General features: G+C 34.9%; 1 protein-coding gene across 1 annotated transcript in view; it reads left to right on the forward strand.

The window, feature by feature from the left end:
- LOC148948123 (bromodomain-containing protein 2-like) overlaps positions 1-24,955 on the forward strand; it is a 54,790-nt gene that overhangs the window by 20,575 nt on the left and 9,260 nt on the right. Inside the window, exons 4-10 of the mRNA XM_089095199.1 lie at positions 6,374-6,571; positions 8,377-8,460; positions 10,625-10,726; positions 13,027-13,172; positions 15,037-15,181; positions 19,153-19,356; positions 24,594-24,771. Of these exons, the coding sequence (XP_088951325.1) occupies positions 6,374-6,571; positions 8,377-8,460; positions 10,625-10,726; positions 13,027-13,172; positions 15,037-15,181; positions 19,153-19,356; positions 24,594-24,771 (1,057 nt within the window). The remainder of the gene's footprint in view (positions 1-6,373; positions 6,572-8,376; positions 8,461-10,624; positions 10,727-13,026; positions 13,173-15,036; positions 15,182-19,152; positions 19,357-24,593; positions 24,772-24,955) is intronic.

The following is a 24,955-nucleotide window of genomic DNA, read 5'->3' on the forward strand; positions in this document are numbered from 1 at the left end:
CTATGATTGTTATGTTGCTATTGTTGCTATGAAGGTCCAAAATAGCAGACAAGATGTACTTATTAAAAATAACGATTCTTGAAACAAATACCTTCAAAAAAGGAAATCGAGTGATGTATTTAAGTGCTGATATTCCATTATAACGAGGAAAAGGCGAGATACCAGCTTATTACCAAATTGAAATCCTTGGTTTAAAGGCTATTTATGTTTTTGATAAATAATACCCATTTGAAGCATAATTTTGAACACTGGCTGGATATGACTACTCTCTGCCTAATTCTCTCTGCTCTACTCTCTGCCAAATTAACTACTCTCTGCCAAATTAAATTACTACTCTCTGCCAAATTAAATTAATTTAATTTGAGAACTGGGAGCGAAGTTATCCTAAAATGAAAATAGTTGTCCATTCAGCAGGTTTGTTTCTGTTCCTTTGAACTGTCCTTTTGCAGACTCTGTGCAATTCTTTAGGAACAGAAAATTCATTTATATCTTAATCAATGCCTCAGCACTTTTCCTGGGAAGAGAATAGCCCAATCTGGTTTGACTATTCTTAATACCAGTAGAAAGAAATTGAGCTCATACTACTTTATTAACTTGAGCATGTAGTGTTCAAAGAGGAGCGTCCATAATGTCACGTTTTGGCGTTTCTTCAAAATCAATCGCGTGGTCTTGGTGTGAGTTTTTGAGCACTTGGCCAATTTCCCTTTCAGGCTATGAATTGCCAATATTTTAAAGATTTGACAGCCTAATTATAATTAATTGACAAAAATAAATAATAAATCAATAATGTATCAATATTTTTTTTTTAATACTAAGGACAGTAAAAATGAAATCTGACTTTTGAAATTGGTTAAGTGGGAACTTGCAAAATCATATATAGCTTAAAATATTTGGGGAAATGTAGGGATTTAATTTTTAATAAAAAAAACTGTTTTAAATAAAAAAACTGATTTAATTAATAATAAAAAAACTAAAAATTAAAAACTTTTTAATAAAAAAATATACTTCTTCTAATAGTAGTGGGCACCAAATATAAGAAGAAAACAAAAAACATGGTTGAATGATCCCCTGGAACATGCCCAAACCGTATGATACCAAACAGCTTAAGAATGTGTGGCTTTCCTTTGAAAGCGGAGTTGTCTTTGGGAATCAACATTGTCTTTACTTTCTTGTCTTTACTTTCAAGCACGAAAAGCGGGGTCAAATTTAACTATTTAAGTTTTGGTTATTTATTTTCACGGTTCGACATGGCAACACTGACGAAAATGTGGTACTGTCCTAAACTCTTCTTAATTTTGAAGCAATTTATAGAAAAGTCTCAGAAAGTATGGTTGTCTGGCACAAAATAGACCTAATGTTTGTATATCCTTGATATTTTAAAAATCGAGCAATTCAATAATAATTCAAATAATACTCTCATACTACTTACTTACTTAGGTCCCGGCCATCCTCGTGGGACGTTTTGGGGCCACTCCTCTTGCTAGCTCATGCGTAAGGGCTCGGTACATTGCTCTATCTGGTGCGATACGTGATAACTGAGCTATCTTTACGTTGTCGAAGTGGAAGTTCTCCATCCATCGTTTTCGTGGTCTGCCTCGTGGGCGAAGGCCATGGAAAATAAATATTTAAAATATTTAAGTTTTTGAAACAGTAATTTGAATAAATAAATTGAGGACTGTCTTTTCAATTGGAACATTAACACTAATAAAATACTATATCAGCTATTGTAATGATTGATTTAATGAACGATTGCAAATATTGCAGTCAATACCACCAGTTTCCCCTCCATCCTATCCTCCTTACTTTCCTGCAACTCCCTATTTGCTGCAAGCTGTGATAAAATGAGTTTGTCTGAAACAAAAAAATTACAAAACAAAACGGAAAAAGAGCTTCTACTAAAATTTCATGCCGTTGGGTGAAATTATTTCGTGTGTTTGTCATATTGCACTTTGATAAACATAATTATTTTAATAGGCTCCATTGAGTACCACTTTTCGCATATGTTTCTCAGAAGAAGCTCATTTGTTGAATAAAAAAAAGGCTTGAATGAGAACCTCTTTCATGATGCCTTTATAAATTATAAATTCTAATTATATGTTTATAAATATAATAAATTTATAATTATATATCTCTCCCCATCCTGTCTTCTAGCATCTTCTACTAGAAGATACAGGTATTTCGTGAATTTTTCGCACTGTATATTGAGAAATGACTCCTCTTATTACCTATGTCTCTCTATATTATAAACCTATGTCTATCCCCATCCTGTCTTCTAGCATATTTTACTAGAAGATAAAGGTATTTCGTGTATTTTTCATACTACATATTGTGAAATGACTCCTCTTATTACCGATGTCTCTCTAAATTATAAACCTATGTCTCTCCCCATCCTGTCTTCTAGCATCTTCTACTAGAAGATACAGGTATTTCGTGAATTTTTCGCACTGTATATTGAGAAATGACTCCTCTTATTACCTATGTCTCTCTAAATTATAAACCTATGTCTCTCCCCATCCTGTCTTCTAGCATTTTATACTAGAAGATAAAGGTATTTCGTGTATTTTTCATACTACATATTGTGAAATGACTCCTCTTATTACCTATGTCTCTCTAAATTATAAACCTATGTCTCTCCCCATCCTGTCTTCTAGCATTTTTTACTAGAAGATAAATGTATTTCGTGTATTTTTCATACTACATATTGTGAAATGACTCCTCTTATTACCTATGTCTCTCTAAATTATAAACCTATGTCTCTCCCCATCCTGTCTTCTAGCATCTTATACTAGAAGATACAGGTATTTCGTGTATTTTTCGAACTGTATATTGAGAAATGACTCCTCTTATTACCTATGTCTCTCTAAATTATAAACCTATGTCTCTCCCCATCCTGTCTTCTAGCATTTTTTACTAGAAGATAAAGGTATTTCGTGTATTTTTCATACTACATATTGTGAAATGACTCCTCTTATTACCTATGTCTCTCTAAATTATAAACCTATGTCTCTCCCCATCCTGTCTTCTAGCATTTTTTACTAGAAGATAAAGGTATTTCGTGTATTTTTCATACTACATATTGTGAAATGACTCCTCTTATTACCTATGTCTCTCTAAATTATAAACCTATGTCTCTCCCCATCCTGTCTTCTAGCATTTTGTACTAGAAGATAAAGGTATTTCGTGTATTTTTCATACTACATATTGTGAAATGACTCCTCTTATGGACCTTCCCCAATATTTGACTTCCGTTCAAGTTTTCCGTTATGCGCAAAACTTGGGGTGCTGACTTTTAACTTGGATAGCAGACGAGTCTGTTTTCCACCAAAACTAGTTATAAAATTTTATAGTTACAATGGTCATCACGATCACCACCTTTAAACAAAGGTACAATCCTGGCCCTTTTGATTGAATTCTACAGACGTAGGTAAAATAGATGGAAAAATAAACTTTACAATTTTTGAAAACACTGGGGGTGCCCAAAGCAGAGCACCAAGCCCTGGTGCTGGAAGTGCTGGTGGACCAACCATTGAAGAAGTAGATTAAAGTCTGATTGTTCTTTCCATCCTGATTTTTGTCCTTTGCTTGATTTTTGTGACTCGAATATCTAATAAAATAGCTGGAATAAATAGGCAAAAACATGATTTTGAAACTTAGTTAGATAACTTAAAATACCAAGGACTTCAAAATAAAACATGTTTGCCTGCAGGTATTTACTATGCCTTCACTAGGGGATTCCGCCAGGGTTGTCACTCCAAATCGTTTTTGACTTGTTTTGTCACTCAACATGATTTATCTTAACCATGTATTTCTCCTTTTTGATGTTTCTGTTTTCAGAGGTTTCTGGTGACTTTTGCACATTTTGTTTCGCCTTGTAGTAGAAATTAGTTGAATGTTCCACTATTTGTACTTACTCTTTACATTCAACAGTAATTTAAGGGGTCAAATTTTAGGGACTCGTTATCTTAAAGGATCACCCACCCTGTCTTGTCTGTTAAACATTTTTGTAGTTTGTGTTGTCAAGCTTTAGAATTGATTGGGCGGTCTTGCCATAACTTGTAGGCTAGAGCTTAGATAAGAGGTCCAAATAAACGTCAGAAAACTAAAAGCTAACATCTATTTTCCAATTTTTTTTAGAAAAACCACTTTTCATCCCTTTTTGTGATGGAGATAGAGATATTCTGTTCTAATGAAATTTGCATCTTCAGATAGTGTGAATTTTGTTGTTCGATTAAACGGAGCTGAATTTTCTTTTTAAGGTCTAGGAAAGAGCATTCCCTAAAAATCTTCTTTCATACCTGCTAGGTAAACGCTAAGAATCAGCTTAAAAGAAATTTCATTTAAGCAATTTGGCAGCTTTGTGAGTTCCTTGTGGTACTACCCCCTTTGAAATTGAAAATCTTGTTGATACCGGGAACATAATTTTTTTTTTTTTTTTTTTTTTAAATAATAAATTTCATAGTCAAACCACAGAATCTCAATAGCTCTCGATGTTGGCTATTCCCCTGGGAGAATTTCCATTATGGCCCTTGTCTATGAGATGGTCAGCTAATACGTGATTATTGGCTAGTAGGTTTTTAGGTATCAAATCCCCTTTAAAATTGCCTAAAAAGTACATATCTAATACAGAAACCTCCTAGAGAGTTGAGGATATTTAGATGTTTCTGATGGAAAGGCTAAATGAAGAAGCTTATGGGTGTATCCACAGATTATGTGTCTGGGGGGGGGAGCTAAAGAAAGTAAATACTATTTTGTTTGGACCCATCCCACCATTGTGTGCATACCTAAATATGATATCTTAGAGTGTTTGCGTTTTTTACGATTTGTCTTATGATTTTTGTCACTCACCTTGTTAAGAACAATATTACTCACGGAACTTAAATATGTATTTTTGGAGGTTCAGATTTGACCCTAGACGCCTCCAACGCCTCCTCCCAAGAAAACCAGAATCCATGAAAACAATTTAAACTTGTAAAATTAAAGGTAAGAAATAGTAAATTTCCTAGTTGAGTGTTTTGGTCTGTAAATGCAATCCATCCTCTTAGGGTGGGAGTCCCTAAATCCATTTTGTCAAGACACCTGACCGAAAAGATGGTCGTATTTGATCATAAGAAAGATAGAGCTAGTGTCCTAGGCTGCATTCCAAGTTCAATTAAAAGTTGCGAGAAATTAACTTTTTGTTCCAGCTGGATATTTTTTCCTAGCAGCTGCAACAACAAAAAAGTAACTAAATTTACTTTTTTTTTTTAGTAAGTTTTGCTAAAGATAGTTAACAAGCATATCATGTGAAGTAACTGTGCATCATTATCATTTCGCTATTAATATCAATTTGAAACATATTGAAAGTATATTTGGAATTTGGTTTAACTTATTGGGTTGTCCTACATCTTTTTTTGTTTGTTTGGGGGGGGGGGTCTAATAAAATCGCTTTTTGTTTGAGTCTTTTAATTATTGTTTTTTTCTCTTCTTTGTTTTGTTTTGTGTGTGTGTGTGTGTGTGTGTGTGTTGAGTCTTTGAAAGGTTGAAATGCAATGCATTATTTTTTTTTTTTTTATTTATTTTATTTATTTATTTTAAGTATTTATGCCATTTTTGTTTTTCCACTTTTTTTTTCCTGGCCGTAGAACCTTACGGGGGGTTCTATATTGAAGTGTTTTTGTCGTAAATTTATTGGTTGATTAAATTGATTGATTGATTGATTGAATATAGGGTGGTCCACGCGGAATAAATTGATTGCTTGGTAGTCCCCTGCTTAGTTTTTGATTTTTGGATTTTTTTTTTCTTCTTTTTTTTATGTGGATCATTGTATATTCTTTTTTTTTTTTTTTTTTTTTTTTTTTTGTGTTGAGTCTCTTAAAGGTGCGGATGTGTGATGGTGAAAATGTTTTTGTTTTTTATGTATTTGTTTCATTTTTGTTTCTCCCCTGTTTTTTTCCTGGCCATAGAGCCTTACGGGGGAGTTTATATTGAAGTGTATTTTGCTGAGTTTATTGATTTAATAAAATTGATTGATTGATTGATTGTATTATTTTAATGAAAGAGTAACGAATACAATTGTAACTCTAAAAGATTATACCCTTACAAAGCTAACAAGCCAATAGTTACTTCACAACCGTTTTGACATCTTGGTAGATGTCACTTCAAGTAACCTTCATAGTTAAAGCAAAGTTAGTACGGTTTACAACCTGGAATACAGCCTGGAAATCCACAAGGAGGATCTCCTTGTGGAGATCCATATCTGGTACGTTTTTTATACGACAGCTATCCGTTGTGCTTTCACAGATAAGCGATTAATGGAAATTGAATACAAAACTTAATTAAGTAGATAGGTAGGTAGGTTTAGAACTAAGGGTGTTCATATATTCGTTTTTCTTAGCAAAACTTGAAAGGCATGAAAAGAAAAGCTGATACAGTGGCAAGTAATTCTTCACAAGCAACCATAGCTGGTGCAGGCGGATCAAAAGTACCCAAATCGGAGAATCCTTCACTGAAGTCCGCTTCTTCACTTCTTGGATCTCGAAGGGAGTCGTCTGGAAGGCCTGTCAAAAAGGTTGTCAGAGATATGTTAGACCAGGTAATATATATGAAAGCTTTATTTTTCTTTTAATTTTTTTGTGTGTATATTATCTGGGATTGAGCTTTGTGGGTCCATTAACGCGTGTAAATATATCTTAGGACACAGAAATCTAATGATGGGGGCTTTGCTCACACATTTTTTTAAAGTTCCGACCAATACAAGAAGTTCCCAGTTTGTAATTTCTGATTGTACAACAAGTATGGGTTAAGCAATTATTCATAAGACTTGATTGTCCTTCATAAGTCTCAGGGGGATAGCATGTGTCTCAGATGCATTCCATTAGGATCAGTGGCAAACACAATTGTTTTCTAAATCTTAAGGAATATGTTCTCTCTAAAACAAGTGATTTTGCGAAAAGCTTGCAGCTGTAACTTGCATCAAAAGAATAACATACTTTATAATAATTAATATGCCCATTTACCAATCCAGAATCATGATATTACTTAGATTTTATCTTGGGAAAGGATCTAAAATTGCTAAAAAAAATAAGAAAAACTGCCCTTTTTCCTACTACTTTCAATAATTTTTCAATCTAAAAAACCTTGTACACCCAATATCATACACGTAATTCGGCAGTTGGATAGAGCTTAATATCACCTATGGAATGTTATAAGAAGTATTGACTTCTGTTGATATATATATTAAAACCTTAGGAGGACCGAAAAATAAAACACTAAAAACTACACAGGGAGTGTAAACCTTAAAGATTCCTTAAGCTAAACCCAACTTAACTCTTTGCCAGCCCATCACACCCTCTGCCTGTATACCTTTGGCCTCCAACACCTTTGTTTACACCACTTTTGCCACACAATTTATATTACTTTTGCCGCACAGTTTTGTTCTAATGCTGATAACTGTAATTTATACTCACATTCATTTAGTTGTTGCAGTTTCTGTTCCAAACAAAAAAATTCAAGTATCAATATTTTTCTTCCTTTTACATAAGATCGTGAAAACTCAGTATTAATGATCAAGTATTTTGACTGTATGTTCAGTTCTGAAAGGAAAAAAAGAAAGAAAAACTTGAATGAAATCCATAAAATTAAACCTGGAACTGAAATTGGACGAGACCCAAAAAATATTTTAGAGAGGGCTTCGTAAATGTCCAATTAAGGCCGGTATCTACAATCGTGTGGTCTCTCTCTCTTTCTTTCTCTCTCTTTCGCCTTTCTCTCTCTTTATCCTTTCTCTCTTTCTCCCTTCTCTCTCTTCCTCCCTTCTCTCTCTTCCTCCTTTCTCCTTTCTCGCTCTCTCTCTTTTCTCTCTTTCTCCTTTCTCTTTCTCACCTCTCTCCCTCTCTCTCTGTTTTCTTCCCTTCTCTCTCTTAAGATCTTTCTCTCTGTATTTCTCAGTGTTTCACACTTTTAGTCGTGATTTCATTTAACGGAAATTCTCTACAGAAAGACCTCTGAGAAACTAAGGAACGCCAACACTATTTTCAAAATTTAAGCAATCTAGTTGCTCATTTTCTTGATAATAGCTTCAGAAATTTCTGTCAAATATCCACGCCATCACGGTCCTTACAGCGTATATACCTTCACTTACCATCGCTCGCCCTGCTGGCCGAAGACACTGCAATTTTTTTATGGATGTGAAAGCAATTACAAATTTCTGCAAATATTTCCAATAATTTTTTTTTTTTTTACATTTGCAAGTTACTATGTTTCATATATTAAAGCAATACTATTGGCTTGTCTAATATTTTTTCGAAGTCTATTTCTGTAAAAAAAATCAGAGTGAGGAATTGGTATAATGTATCTTTTCTAAAACAAATTACGCAATAGCTTTTTGCTTCTTTTCAGACCCCTGGGAGACGCAAAAAAATGTCAGAATCTTTGAAGTATTGTTCTGAAATATTGAAGGAGCTGTTCTCAAAAAAGCATGCGGTGAGTCTCTTATGAGTACTTTGCCACTTATTTTTTGTTTCTATTTTATTTTGTAATTGTGAAGTGACCATTTTTTTGTAATCTTTTGTTGATATTACCCGTCCAGGCTATAGCTATGTTCCAAGAGCAGTTGAACTTTGCTACCACATATAGATTACCTGCTCACCAATAGATAAAAGTCTTGAAAGAATTCTTACTCATCACTGTAGTGGAAATTCTCCTCAGGCTTAGAATTGTAAAGCTAACCAGAATTTAAACCGATTGTTGTTCCAGCCCTTATCATACGCAATTGTCAATATAATATTGTAATATGAAAAATTTTAAATATCTTATTGCTAAAAAGAACCGCTAGAAGATGGATATAGTGATGTCGAACGCATTGGACTCGCTTGTATAAGTTTATCGAGAATTAAACTTTGTCTTTCCGTATATTTCCCCTGTTCTGAATTTTTAATTTAATCTATGGAGTGACCAAACGAGAGGAAGCCTGAGGGGACCTCCTCTCGTACCTCTAAAATTTTGGAGAGGGGGTACCTCTGAAATTTTGGAGACTGACCAGTCCTTGGAAAATTAATTCTCCGGGATATTGTGTCGTTAAAATACGTCCCCAACATAAGTTGTTAAACATGCTTATCACTTACCGCCTGCCCTCTTAAGACTCAGCCTTTTCTTACAGTTTTCAATTAAAGACTGTGAACCATGTCATTGTATTTTTATACTCTTCTGAAATATAAAGAGAAGAACCTGTCACGTTAGATTTTGTGTGTAGCGTTGTCCTGGGCTCAATATTCAACTCCTTTTCGTCAGGCTTTTTCCTTTTTTTGTTGGTCAATCAGAGCCAATCCAAACCTTTAAAAATAGACGAATTGAAAGATATTAACTCGAAACTATTACATTTTATTAATAATATTAAGCTTATTAACTAATTACATTTCGCTCTACTTTATACTACTTCAAGTGGTTTGGTGTTATGTGTTTTGTATTTTGTAAGCATTTTATTGCAAAAGATAAACCAACTGTTTTCATAAGATCTGGTTTATTTAAGATAAAAATTATTCAAAATGTATCAGTTTAAGGTTGTACCTTTCCTTATTTTATAATTTTTCAGCGTGTGCTCTATATATATTTTTTTTCTGCGAATGATTCTCTGTTTTTCCTGCTTTTTTTTGTTTACTGGAATTAGCCAAACGGCTAGGAACTGAGGTTTCAAAAACTAATATCTAAACGCAGTTTGCCTTGAATGAAACTATAAGAAGAAAGGGAAACTTTCCTATCACTTTCTAATACATAGGCGACTCGGGTACAAAACACTAGAAAGATACGTTAACAGATAGAAAAATGTGTTAACTACATTTAAGTACGGAGTTAGTCACCATTGGCTTCTGAATTTCCTTTTTTGTGTATGTGGAATTGTTTTTGTGATTTGTAGGTATTAATTCTTTCAAATTTTCTGACGATCAACAACAAAAAAATTTAAAAATTGCCGAAAAAATTAATAAGCACATGTAATTAGTTTGACTGCTGAATGAGTCAGGTTTGTTACATTTAATATGCTTGCTTTCAGGTGCTAAGCATTTTTCATTTAATGCGTATTTGTGTAATATGCAATATGTATTTCTGACATCTGGGGCCTCGAAGCACATCATTGACATCAAAGTGAAAAAAAAATTATTCAAAATATGGAACGTTATGACACAAAAGCAAAACTCAATATAATTGTGGATTTTTTTTTTACTCTGTATAGCGTAGAAGTCCGCTTTCTGGTGCCAGACAAAAGTGTTTACTGTATTAAAGGCGTCCTTAAGCTGTCCTGGTTAAGTGGTTGGCGGGCTGGTTTGAGAATTCTTTATCCAGAGGGCACGGGTTCGATCCCAGGCATAGCCAGTTATTTGGTTTGGGACAAGGGTCAGTGGCCAGACTCTGTAAGCTCTGACTGAGTCGACCCAGCTCTAAATGGGTACCTGGAGAAATCTGGGGAATGTAAGCGGAAAGGATGTGTGAAAGCACAGGATGGTTGGCCTCCAACACCCCATTGTACTTCCTGGCTGAAGGGCCACGAAACCCAGATCAGCACCGCCGCTTACTTACTGCTTACTTACTTATATTAAATGCGTCTTCATGATATGTCAAATTTAAAAATATCCTTATTTATTTCTCTATTTAGCAATATGCCTGGCCATTCTACAAACCCGTGGACGCTGAACTACTTGGGTTGACAGACTATCATACAATTATAAAGAAACCCATGGATTTAGGAAAAATCAAGGTAAGGCCAATTTTTGTTCACAAAGAAAGATGTAGACCATATTTCAACGTGAGTATATACAATCAAACTCCTCTCCTATAAGTGAGCTTTTGAAATAGTTCGTTTCATATTTCCTTGTAGTTTAGCTATTTTTTTTTAGTGTTTTTCTGAATAGTACCTCATCGAACTAGTTCCTGCGCACGTGGATGGTATGAGGCTGTTATTGAAAACTCGATTTAGAACGTTGCCTTCACTAGTAACTGACCACTTTGAAGCTTACCTCTTGGCCCTGTAGTTGTTTGGGTTACGGTTCAGGTATATGGTCATTCCCTTCGCAGGTAGCAGCTAAAAAGAAAATGACAGGAAATGTGTGTACGTTCAGACCTTTTTTTGAGTTCATAAATTGAAACTCTTACTCAAAAATCATTTTAACGATGAAGTCTAAAGTTTATTGCGTATTGATCTAGCTGCTGAATGGGGGAAGAGGAGAGAGGGGGCAAAAATGTAATCTGAAATATCATGCCCCTTCTATGCAAGTATGACTATTAAGTATTAAACATCATTCCCTCAATAAATAAAATGATTCTTTTTAATTAAAGTCTTTGTCAATTCGTCATTTTGTGTGTGTTCAAATTCCATTCTCAGTGACCAAAATATGCCATGTGTAACAGCATATTGCTGGAATTGGTGTACCACGAATGAGGGTGTTTTAAAATTATGAACTAATTGGCTACATCTAAATTTAAAAGCAATATTTCGATGTCATCCTTTTTTGGGCCAACATTCTGATTATTGGCACAAAATTGTGGGAAACGGCCTTTTATATTTGCTATCTTATTCTTTAAGCTACCTTGTTGTAGCACTGTGGATTAATGCTCTGCTTGGTAATACGGGGCCCGGGGTTCGATCCCAGCCGCAGCATGGCTGGACAACAAGCTTGCTACTTCTCTGTAAAAAAGAGGTAGCAACTGAAACATAGATTCAAGCTGTATGCACCAGCAATGGCTGTGGAGGATCTTTATCCTTATCCTTTTATTCTTTAAGCTACAAATGAGATAGTTCACTATTTCAGTTTATTTTAAACGGCCACATTAAAATGCTATGAAAAAGTCCTGGTGGCTGTCAGTCTATGCGCTGCTAACCGAGGGCTCATGGGTTCGACTCCTACCGAAGGTTATGTTTCCTACAATTTTCGATTTAATTTCCAAGCCAATGACGGGTGCATTATGAATTGAAATCAGTGTTTTCTAATTTGCTTGCCCTATGGGCTTATTCGATTAGATTTTACCCTCGTTAAATTTAGCCTTTCTCTCAGCATACGCTACAGCGTTTGGTTGGGTTTGTTTGTAAACAGCAAAAGTTTTCGCTTGTTTATCTTTGCGATTGAGTATAGCAACAAAGGAGAGAACTAGTACAACGTAGAATCTTATCGTAAAACAACTCAAAGAAAAACCGAAGAAAATCTCGGTTTTCAGGTATGTTTACATCTAAGGTGGAGCCAAGTGGCAAAAACTGTCTTCATTTTGATGTCCTTGGTATTTTAACCATAACGTTGTCAGAGTGGCGAGAAAGTTTTGAGAAGTGCTTAAAGTTTGGTAAACAAAAGAAAACTTAAGTTAAAAAATATACTGCGTTAAGTTAAGTCAATCTATGATATATCCCTTTAAACTATAAAATCGGTCAGGCTTCAGCCAACAAATAGACCACTCCGAGTTATTGTGTTTAGGAAAATCACAGGCTGTAGTTTGTGCTGTCGAAGAAAACGGTTGTGCTCTGCTAATCAAGAGCGATGTGCAATAATGTTTTACTTTAGTTCAAATCTTTTTTTCAGAAATAGAAAAAGAAAAGAACTGATTGATAATCCTATGTTTTAAAATCCGTTTCAGTTAAGAAATTATTCATCAAATTTGAATTTGAGATGGACCAATAGTCTAAGAATCATTATTTTCCGCTGTCTTGTTGTTTTTCTTCTTTGTTTTGTATTTGCTGTGTGTTTTATTTGTAAAATTAAAAATTGTTTTTTCTCTTATCTCTAATAAAATGTACGAAAACTTACATGTTATATGCATATTTTTGTGGATCATTTTGAGACAATGTAAATCCCCCTGGTAATACCCGTAATACTTTCTTTAGGCAAAAATAATATTCATTTTAAGTTATACAGTTTAGGAATTTTTCAAAACTGTTTGCGACTTTGTTGGCAACCATGGTCTTTCAACAACTTTGGTCCTTTATCAATTCGTCTATGGTAACTCAAAAACTTTATGGTAATAGACCTATTTTACAGGCAATAATAGAAAGCTATTTTTTTCTGTTTTTAGGCAATTTTTGATAGAGGAGAATATAAGAGTGCAGCAGATTTTGCGGCCGACGTTCGACTCGTATTTACCAATTGTTATCGGTACAACTCCCCTGACCATGACGTTGTCACAATGGCAAGAAAGCTTCAAGAAGTGTTCGAAGTTCGGTAAGAAAACAAAATTAAGTTAATGTGTCTTATTACAAAAACATAAATAATGATTGAAAACCAACGCAGGATCATTTTCATTTTGATATTTCAGTGTTTTTATGTTTTAATTTATTAATTATGTTTTATAAAAAATCACGTGAAAAATGTAACAAAACTTAAGGTTTTGGTTAACTTTCTTAAAATCGAAAACTCAATATTAGAAGCTATTTGTTGCATTCACATTCATTACTGCCCAATACTCATCCACTGAAACATACATATTTCCTAGATTGCTATTTTTTAATTAAAAAAAGCTCGAGGACTACAGAACAAAAATTGTCGGCCCATATTTTCAATCAGAAAAGTTTTAACTATTCGGAAAATTAATCTTGGCTAGGCTATGAAAAATTGAAGCAAGTTTTGTGAACCGTTTCAGTGACAAGTAATTTCATTGTTCTGACACAATATCACCTAAGAAACAACTGTCCACCGCGAAAAAAATATAAAACAACAACAAAGAACTACTTATCTAATTTTGTGCTCTACTTCAATTTAGGCTAACTTGTACAACGCCTGAGAAAACATGGCTGACCTCCAGCCTATAACGCTCTGGAGCTTACCTTCTCTGTTAGATTCAGGTGAGGAAAAACTCCAGTAGCGAAATAAACTGCAACAAAATTGTTTAAGTGCAGTTTCGCACTGCGTATATAAATAGCTACGCTAAGTGATTAAGTTACGTTGCATTAAGCATAACCATTCAGACTTGAACAAGTCTTTCGCGCTAGGCTAGGGTAAAAAGATAGAGCTCTAGAGCTTACCTTCTCTGTCAGGTTCAGGTAAGGAAAAATTCCAGTAAAGATATGAACTACAACAAAATAGTTTAAGCTGCTTTTACTTTACGTACTTCAATCTCAAATTCCTTTCAAATTATCATTCGGGAGTCTACCAAAGTCATAACGTCTTATAATAACTCCCCGTCATAACTGGTGTAAGTTTATTAACTTTTCGTTCTTTTCTTTCTCTATACTCAGTCCATTTGTTTTGTGAGATGAGTTTTGAAATAAGTAATAATAATAATTATACTTCATAGAAGAATAGTATGAGTATAATATTATTTAATAAGGAAGAAAGCATTATGCACATGGTCCGTTGTACTTGGGACAATGCGATGGGACAATGGTTAAGTCTAGTTCAGGGCTCAAGTATAGTAATAAATACAAATACTTATTCAGGTATTTTTTCTTCATCAGGTGTTCAGCGTTTTAAAATCATAATCAGCAGTGAAGCTATCTTTTGGATCATTTCCAAGGGTTTTCTTATGTGTTTGATTTAGTTGGCCTCTAAGTTCAGTTGATTCTTTTTGCTTTGATCATTTTGATTAGTTGATCAGTTGATTGTTTTCTTTTGGATCATCTCCAAGGTTTTTCTTATGTGTTTGATTTAGTTGGCCTCTAAGTTCAGTTGATTCTTTTTGCTTTGATCATTTTGATCAGTTGATCAGTTGATATTTGTCTTTTGGATCATTTCCAAGGTTTTTCTTATGTGTTTGATTTAGTTGGCCTAAATATAGTTCAGTTGATTATTTTTGCTTTGATCATTTTGATCAGTTGATCAGTTGATTGTTTTCTTTTAGATCATTTCCAAGGTTTTTCTTATGTGTTTGATTTAGTTGGCCTAAATATAGTTCAGTTGATTGTTTTTGCTTTGATCATTTTGATCAGTTGATCAGTTGATTGTTTTCTTTTAGATCATTTCCAAGGTTTTTCTTATGTGTTTGATTTAGTTGGCCTAAATAGTAAATTTAGTTCAATTGATTGTTTTTGCTATGAAATTTAATCTGCAATTAATTGTCAAAAAATAATTTTTTATTTCTTTTTTTCAGTTTTGCAAAATGTCCAGAAGACACTCCCCCAGGGTTCGATACGAGCCTTGGGTCAATAGGTACTGGGACCGATCGCTCTGGCTCCGAGTCGGATGGAGAATCCCAAGATGAAAGGGATCAAAAAGTAGCTAAACTGCAAGAGCAGGTAATGTTTTGTTACATCATAGCTTACGTAATTATTGATTTTTCCTCCTTGCCGAAGTAGCTGCCCTAACTACCATTATTCAATCACCCCTCCAGCATAGTGAGTAAGTCTGACACATCGGCCTCCTCCGCCCTGCTCAAAGATTCATTGGACACCAACAAAGGTTCGCCCACAGTTGCTGAATCCTCCCCCACGGAAAGCTGAAACCTATTATCATAGAGTTTTCGCAATGTCAAGCTGCATAGGGTCGACACCGCCAAGGAATCCTGGCTATTCGAATGGAAGCACACTTTGGATTAATTTGTAGGAGGAAAAGGGTTACATCCCCGTAGGGGTTCCTGGCATTGTTTTCAGTCGCAAACTTGGCAACGTTCCAAAATAATAAAAACACTACTGCTTAAGATTAAAGGTTAGGTGTAATAAGATACGGAAGTGCCATCATTTCAACAGATGATAAAGATATTGTGTAGATTAACCTTGACTACTTTAAGAAATTTATTTTCCAAATTTACATAAGAAGTTTTATTAAAAAAAACTATTTCTCCCAAAAAGGTTTTTCGCCAAAATGCGATGCTCCAACTTTGAGTCTTAGCTTAATAGAATTAAGTAATCTATCCAAGCTTATTAACTAATTAACCGAACGGATCTAGCCTCCATTATAATCTTTCTTTCACTATAGCGCTATTGAGTGGAATCGAGCTAATTGTGGCATGGATCTTGCACAAAAAACAGCTGACATTCGCGAATGGTGAAATAGGCTTCTCTGGCTAGAAGTACTGGAGAGCAAATTTAAATACTTGTTTGGTACTCAAATGCACCTCAGATCAGGGTTGCCAACTGCTGATGTCTAAAAAGAGTGCAAATCAAGGCAAAAAAAGAGTGACTTTTGATCAAAAAGAGTGCAAGTTAAAAAGTTTTGTGCATCCCCTTTTATGCGCCTTCTCTAAGATAAAAAAGAGTGCATTTCACGCGAGAAAAAAGTGCAAGTTGGCAACCCTGTTCCTTGGGTTAAGTGCTCTTTTGACGAATGTGCTAACTATTGACGTTTAAAGAGAATAAAAACTGACGCCCAAAAAGAGTGATTTTCACTCTTTCGCATCCCCCCTGAGATAAAAAAGAGTGCATTTCATGCGAAAAGTGTGCAAGTTGGCACCCCTGCCTCAGATGACCAGAGAAATGACATTTAAAAACTGAGACTTGAAAGCTTTTTGACCCTTGGATATATATATATATATATATATATATATATATATATATATATATATATATATATATATATATATATATATATAGAATGTTGTTACCTAACAACAATAAGTGAATCATTCACTGGTATCCGTCGATGGCGGCTCAAATTTGAATTTTTTTGCAAATCACGGATTTGCTAATTCCCAATCCCCCCCCCCCTTAATGTGCAAATATATATCCCAGATTATGTATTGCCCATCTATTCTGTCAGTTCTCTTTGTCTTGTCTCACGCTAAGCTTAAAGAAAATAACAAAAAAAACGGTTCTACAATGCATCAATGGGTGAACAACTTGAGTGGTCGGCGCTATATCATACAAGTACCTTGAGGTGTTTTAGTTTTAAGTTAATCCTGACTTACATTCACAAATGATTGCTGCAATTCTATGGACCCATCTTTTTGGTTGATGAAGTTTGGTTATACTGTTGTCCTAGGTGATTGGATAGGTGAGTAAGGTCAGGCTTCGTTCAAGTGCTTATCTGTTACTAAAATAATCCATTATTGTTTAAAACTTAATTTGGAAAACAATTCAGTTTTGGACTGTGTGAAATATTCCTGTCGAGGCAGACTGACATCCTGGTAGATATCCCCGGGTATACATCTAATTTAGTACATAGAAAAGAGTCAGCACGAGGAGGATTGGCAATCTGCACAAAGAGCGAATACCCAGTCTGTGTTAATGGCCAACTAACTCGAAATGTAGAAGGTATTTTTGAGTCACTTTTTCTTGATATGTCACTTCCTTCACAACGGAAGTTAATCGTTGGAGAAATTTACCGATCACCGTCAGGTTCTGTTTCTTCGTTTATGGAATATTTATTGGAAACACTCCAAATGCTTGAAAAACAGAATCATGATGTGGTCATCATGGGTGATTTCAACATCAACTTAGCCTATCCGCTAACTAATACCGCTAATGAACTTCTCACTCTTATGTCTAGATCTAATCTTTACCCGTCGACAACTATCCCAACGAGAGTAACTGAGAGTACTCATTAACTAATAGACAATATTGTCTCTACTCTACCTCCACTCTCGGCTTCAGTAATTATCAGTGACATGTCGAACCACTTCCCCTTATGTACCGTTTTCAAAACATCAAAGGCAACAAGGTCAGTTTCAAAAACTAGAGATGATATTCCGGTTTTAGATCTGAGTGAAGAAAACTTACTGTTACTTAACGAGGAGTGGGAACAAACGACCTGGGATAGCGTTATGGAGAAGGAAGATCTGAATGAAGGATTTGAAATTTTTCACAGTACATTTACAGTACTATAAGAGGCATGTTGTTTTAAAGAAAAAATAAAGAAACGTGGAAGAAAAAATAACGCACCAATTTGCCCGTGGGTTACAGAAAATTTACTCAGGTATATCAATAAAAAGAATAATCTTTGGGCGAAGTATCGTAATCTACCAAGTGTACATAGCCTGTGGACCTTTGGAATTTATAAGAAATGCTTACGGTCAGTTCTCAGAAAAGCTAAAAAGGATTACTTTAATCAAAGGCTAGCCGAAAGTGGGAAGTACGGAAGGAAAGTGGGGAAGATAGTTAATTCAGTGGAACGACCAAATAACCAACGGCCTGAACTACCATCCAAAATTACGGTTGATAGGGAAACCTTTACTGAACCAGCACAAGTTGCAAAAGCTCTTTGTACCTTCTTCGCCACAATTGGAGAAACAACGGCTAACACATTGCGACCCCCCAGAAAGTCCTACAAGGACTTTCTGGGCCCAGCGTGTGTCAAGTCGATGGCACTCATTCCTGTAACTTCGACAGACCTCTCGATGATTGTCAAAGGTTTGAGGGGAGCATCTGCCTCTGGTTTCGACCGCGTCCATACTAAAGTGTTGAAAGCAGTATTTTACAGTCAACATTTACATCCCACCTGAAAAGGCTTGATTCAATCCACAAACGTGCCCTGAAAATAATCGGAAATATGGACGATTTTCTTTCCCGTGAATTACTTTATCGTTTATCAAATTTTTGTTCGGATTACTTCCTTCAGCATTCCACAGTCTATTCCAGTTGGTATCGGAACAACATCCTAGGAACACGAGATCTGCTTCAAACCTTTTGATGAGACGAACACATACAGTACGGTCGGATTTTGCATCGGATATGGCGTGGGCGAAAGTGTGGAACGTGTTTCCACAAGAGCTGAGATGTAAGAGCTCCCTTGGGTCTTTAAAAAATAATTTGAAAACATATCTTAATGAATTTCAAAAAATAGAGTTAATTAATAATTGATATTCTTTTGTTTGTTTTGTTTTAAAAATTATTATCATTATTATATAGGTTTATTTTGTGTTTTTTATTCATTTATTATTATTTTGTAAGGTTAAGGTAGCTATGCTTTCGGGGACAAAGGGGGAATCTCTTAGATAATGAACTGTATGGAGGAGGGATGTGGTTGCGTTGAAGAGTAAAGCGAGAGTTGTAAAGCGTGATTAGGAGGAATCGTTATTTCTTTTAAGGGACTCAACGTGCGTTTTTTGCATAGAGAAGTTTATATATGTTTATTTATTTCTATTGGTTTTAATAGAACCTGATTGAATTGAAAATTGAATTTGGTTTTCTCACCGAATAACTACCTTTAACACGTAATAGTTTTAGTTTCAACCACGTGAAGAACTTCTAATAAACTGTGTCTTCTTTTGAGTTTATGCTAATTTTTTAAGCTACTGCGTTTTCTTTCGTATTAACATCTCTATCCTTTATAGCTTCGGTTCATACAGGACCAGATTAATGCTCTTGCAGAACAGTCACGACTGAGAAAAGCACACAAGCGTAAACAAAGAAGCGCGCATGAAGTGGAAGCGTTTGTGCGTCAAAGACCCGAGCCTGTGGCCTTGTCTACACCACTACCATCTGAAACAAAACCCACATCTGACTCATTAAGGGATCAAAAGCCTCCTGCGGCAAAGGTTAGACTCATTTTCAGTTTTGCTTATGCGTTAGAATTGCTTTTACAATTTTTTGAGTTTTTCCCGTGGCTGAAAATTTTGTTTCCTTTAGCCTTTATTTTATCCTGCTATTATAACTCAACCGCCAACCCCCCAAAAACGCGGAAAATAAGAATTTAAAGTATGAAAATAAAAATTGTAGGCTATTCTACACCCTATATTCTACCTTACTTTGGAATATACATAGAATGTTCCAAAATCCCTTCTTTTTTCGTTCCTTTTATTGTTTCTTTTTATTACTTTCTTCATTTATTTTTTCGTTCACATGTTGTGATAGACCGCTCTAAAAAGTCTACTGTAAACTGCCAATTGCCTAAAAGAGTATTTCACGGAGGGCTCTAGGCTGACCCCCACCCCTGCCGGAACTCCCCTTAAAACACAGTTATGCCATGTAAAATTCCCCCTGCATGTAAAATTGAGCAGCCAAAGGGTGCTAAATGTACTATATTGTTTTTTCGTATTATTATTTTTATTTTGGGGGGCTGAATTATCATAACAGGGTAAGATACATGTTAAAGGAAGTAATTTGTAAATATAAGTGGCAAATGTGGAAGTGGTGCCCTATGATGAAAGAGATACACGCTGGGACTAAGAAGTACGAGTAAGTACTTCCCGTGGACATCTATAGTACATGATACCAGTTCACCCCTTGCGGTCAAGAACGTGTCCACTAAGTGTACATCAGAAGATTTTCCCGTCTGAAGAGGCGTTAAAGGGGTGCGTTGTTTTAAATTTAATTCAAATCATATGGAAAAGTCAGGACCAAGCAAATTTAAAATAGACTGAGCCCTTTATTTCAATTAAGTAAGCAAATTATTTTCTTTAGCGTTTATCCCATCCTGCTATGATGTCTCAACCCTTAATCCCCAAAAACACGGGAAAAAATTAAAGAAACAAAAGTATGAAAGTAAAACTGTAGGCCATTCTACACCGTATATTTTATTGGTATTCTAGAATGCAGATAAAATATTCAAAATCCCTTCATTCTTTTTTGTTTATCCTAATTTCTCTTTGGCTGCTCAATTTTACACATGGGCGGATTTACCCGAGGGGTTAATTGCCTGTGGGTAGGGGGATAAATTGTTCGTGGGGGATTAAACGAAAAGAGACCAACCTGACACCATCATGGAGAAGGTCGCTTTCGAAGTTTGTCATCGTGATTCAGAAATATAATGCGACTGGGCAACAATGACATTTTTACCAAAAACTGAACTATTAAAACACTATGAATTGAGGGGGGGACTATTAAAATTATCTATTTAAATTAGATATTAAATTTAAATTGGTGCTATTTAAATTTATTCTTCCTTTATTATTATAAGTTTTGGCCTTAGCGTATTCTGTGCAAAAAGTGGGAAGTTGTTTCAGATGATGGCGAAAGCATGTGTACTATAGTTGTTAATTCTATCAAGCAGTCGGATGGAGGAAAGTGTACTATAATAGCTAGACGTTTTTAAAATGGAAAATTAAACTTAGAATGAATATTCATAGCTATATTGAACATGACACAAAGGGAATAAAAGGCCTTGACTCAATGCAAGGCAATAATCTATAGCTTAAATTTATAAAATAAATTTATTATATCATATTGGCAAAAAACAACAAAAAACTGATAAGCACCCACCTAATAAACAGACTTTTATTCTTATCTTGGGGGAGGGGTTCAAAAGAGTAATTATCAAAACATATATTCAAAATATATAATGGGTTAAAACGGGAATGGAGGTGATGGAGTGGGGGTAAAGATGAAAACACACCTACCACTATTTTTCGAATTATCTAGAATGGGGCTTTTGACCAATTTTTGGGGTACTCCACTCCATATTATGTATGGAGTGGAGTACTATATAAGACCTATAGATGGAAGTACTATATAAGACCTATAGATGGGAGTACTATATAAGACCTGGATTTACGCGGAACAAGGATGAGGAGTTGACCGCCCTCCCACGTGTGCAAGGGTGCAGTTTTTTTCTATCACGTATAGCTTTCGCATACAGGTACTTTAAAATTTAAGTGTCACTAAATTTTGAACTATTTTATATTTTAAATTGTAAATGTAGCCTACATGGTTAATATGCTTCTGAAGTGATTTTTATTATGTTTCTAATGTAACTGTTACTGATGATTTCAAATATGCATTCAGAAATATCCTTTCTGTTGTAATATGTTTCTTTAAATATGAGTTTGAAAATCTTTTTGGTAGTCTATTGCAACATTTTATTTTGAAAAAAATTTGTATAAAACCAAATAGTAAACAACAGTGGAATAGCAAAAAAAAGGAAAGAAAAATCAAACAAAAAAGGACATTCAAAAACAATAAAAAGGCTGAAAAGTAGAATTAAAAATTGAGAAAAAAATAACGAGAAAGTAAAATCAAAACAATGGATTGTTTCTAATAAGAAATGCAGTTTCTGAAGTGTAATTTTCTAGGCTAATCTGGGCCAAGTTATGCCTTCTTTCTTTACAGCTAATTTAGCGCTTTCCTAAGTACCATAATTTTGGTTCAAGTCTCTTAACTTCACTGTTTACTTTCACTATTTGGAAAGTGATTGGAGACGGTGGGCATCTGTGAACAAGTGCTAAATTGAGAGAGGAATTTGGGACAATATTTGGGGGCGCCCACCCGCCCAGAGTCTCGGGCAAGTGACCCAAAAAATTTGAAAAAGTTTTGAAAAATTGAAATTTTCTCAGAATGTGGGGGTGAGCTTAGACAACAAATAGGTACTATTTGAAAGATAAAGATGGTTTTGAACAATTGTCTGCCTCATATTTCAAGCAAATTAATGGTCCTATATCAATTCTATATTTTTGGTCAACCTTCTTAAGACCATAGGCGGGCGTGCCTTGTTTGCCTCTCAGTCCTTATTATTACTGTCTCAGACGTTCTATCAGGCGTAGAACAGGTCTACTCCCAAACGATTTCGGCAGATAGTCTTTATACTAAATTAGATAATCGAGATAAGATTCTAATAAAATTCATCAGTTTCAGAATGAGCTCTGGCTATCTTAAATTTTCGGAAGAGGGAGGGAGGGCTTTCTTCTGAGCATTATTCGCCAAGTGAAAGCAGTAATTTCTACTGTTCTTTGTAATTTTAGGGATAAAACAATCAGGTTCGTCGATGACTTGTTTCGTCTATTCCAAAACTGACGATCAGCGTCAAAGACCTTAGAATACTATTGACATCAGTTAATGTAATTTTAAGCGTCTCCATGCATCATTTCTATATGAATGAGAAAAATCATAAGCAATTCATGTCTTTCATAAATACAAAGTAACTTACCAGTTACTGCTTACCAGTTACTGCTTTCCAGTTACTGGACTTAATTATACCAAAATTTAAGAAAAATATACCATTGTCTAATGCACATGCTGGGAAATCTAAACAATATATTAAGCTAATTTTCAATGACCCATAACTAAACTGCCTACAGGCTACCGTTACTAACTGACTGGGATAACTTACCGGGCTGGCCTGAGGAAATTTTAGAGATAGTGAATCGCAGAAAAAAATTAATTGAATATGTCAGCAATATGTCTAATAGCTGTCCTCAGTGATACAGAGATAAAATTCAACTTGTGATGAAAATGAAGAAACTATAAATAAACCCAAGAATAAAGATTCTTTGCTTCACTGTTTGTGCAAGACCGCTAGTTCGCTGAGGATGGCTGTTAGATATATAGAAAAAAATATCAGCTAGTATTCTTCGGCCATTGGCTGTCTTTAAAGTTCCCTTGTTGCATTAACTTCTTTGTTCTTTGTAAGATGCAAAGGGATTGTGATTTTGTCGTTATCTACATTGCACACCCTCCCCCAAGAACTGTCGATGATTTACCGATAACTGTTGATAATAATGTATAAAGATAGTACCGTATCAAATGGTAGCGAACTGGTATTATGTTATTGTAAAGATAATTAATGAGCCAATGTTCCGCATTTTTCCTAGGTAAGATTACTCGCTTATGTCTCCCCCCCCCCCCAAATTCGAAACTTTCTTGAATTTCTGGACCTTCATTATTCAAAATATCTTTAATGCCTTCAGGGCATGCTCGTGTCACTAAATTGTCGGTGTTTCCTCATTATTCGTTTCTGCAAGATTTAATAGTAGGCCTACAGGAGAAGAAAAAAAGAATTATTCTAGAAAAACTGTTGTCCGCATAAAGAAAATAAAGTTCAGTGTTTCGCAGCTAATTCAGCTAGTTTTCATATACTTAAGATTCATAAAATACTGGCCGTATTCCAGGTTCCAAATGTAGTAGCTTTACTTTAACTAGAGAAGTTACTTGAAGTGACATTCACCGGGAACGGTTATAATAATAATAATAATAATAATTTATTTTTGATACACTATACAGAAAATGAAGTGGAGTAACACAAGAAAAAAAAACACAAAAATACATTTAACAACAACACAATACTAGTAGAAGTAACTACTAGCTAATCAGGTTTTTAAGGGTATAATCTTCACGAGTTTCAATTGTATTCATCTTTTTTTAATTAAAATAATAGTTTCAATGTCTTTCGAACTGATATTAATAGCAATGATGATAATGTTGCACATTTACTTCTCTAAAGATGCTCGCTAACTATATTTAGTAAAAGTTACACAGAAAGTAAATTCGAAGTTACTTTTCTCTTCCATTTACGTTCCAGCCACTATGTAACGTCATCTAGACCAAAAAAAGTTACTTTTTGTTGAGCCAGGGATGCAGCAACTGTGTTACTAACAATTCCATTATACTGAATTCGAGTTCGTTATTTAACTAAAAATTGAGTTAGTTGGGGTAATTTTATAAAAGGGCTATTGCATAGCAAAGGGGCCAATTTTGAGGGTGAGTTCAAATCGAATGTCTCAGATAACAGTTTAGAGGCAAGAAACTAGTGGCCTAAATTTTACTGTCTTGTTATTTTTTTTCTATTCTGTATTTTTTCTATTTTTTATGCTTTAGCCCCGAAAAGCTCAAAATGGTCACACTGATGGTCTTTAATTCTTCAATCGTCTCTCTAATTTTTCACACCAGCCCTAGATTTCGAAAAATGCCTTTTTAGCATTTCAATTAAAAGGAAAACAAAAAAATTACCCCCCCCCCCTAGATCTTGAAATACATACTTGCGAAAGTACTTTTTGAGGCAGAAACTAGTGACCTAAATTTTACTTTTTCGATTTTTTTTTCTATCGTTATAATTTTCTTTTAGCCCCGAAAAGCTCCAAATGGTAGCACCAATGGCCCAGGAAAAGGTCGACCCAAAGGTTCAAGTTCTGGGCAAAAGAAGATGGCTAGTGCACCGCCCGAATCAGATGATGAAGACATGGCCAAACCTATGTCTTATGATGAGAAGAGACAGCTTAGTTTGGATATAAATAAGCTACCTGGTATTTATTCCATTTTCGGACAACTGAGAGTCCTCGTAATCCAGAAACGGATCTCTATAAAGTCGAACCCTCGCGACAACCCTGCTCTTAAGCTCATGATCTAGAAATAGAGAATAACCTAAACACAATTGCTGATGATTCTTAATGCATTAGTAACTGATATATAATATGAAAAATCAAGGAC

The sequence above is a fragment of the Artemia sp. Qi Xiang Cuo genome, chromosome 10 (assembly GCF_049724085.1).
Source record: "Artemia sp. Qi Xiang Cuo chromosome 10, ASM4972408v1, whole genome shotgun sequence".
In the NCBI taxonomy this organism is placed as follows: Eukaryota; Metazoa; Arthropoda; class Branchiopoda; order Anostraca; family Artemiidae; genus Artemia; species Artemia sp. Qi Xiang Cuo.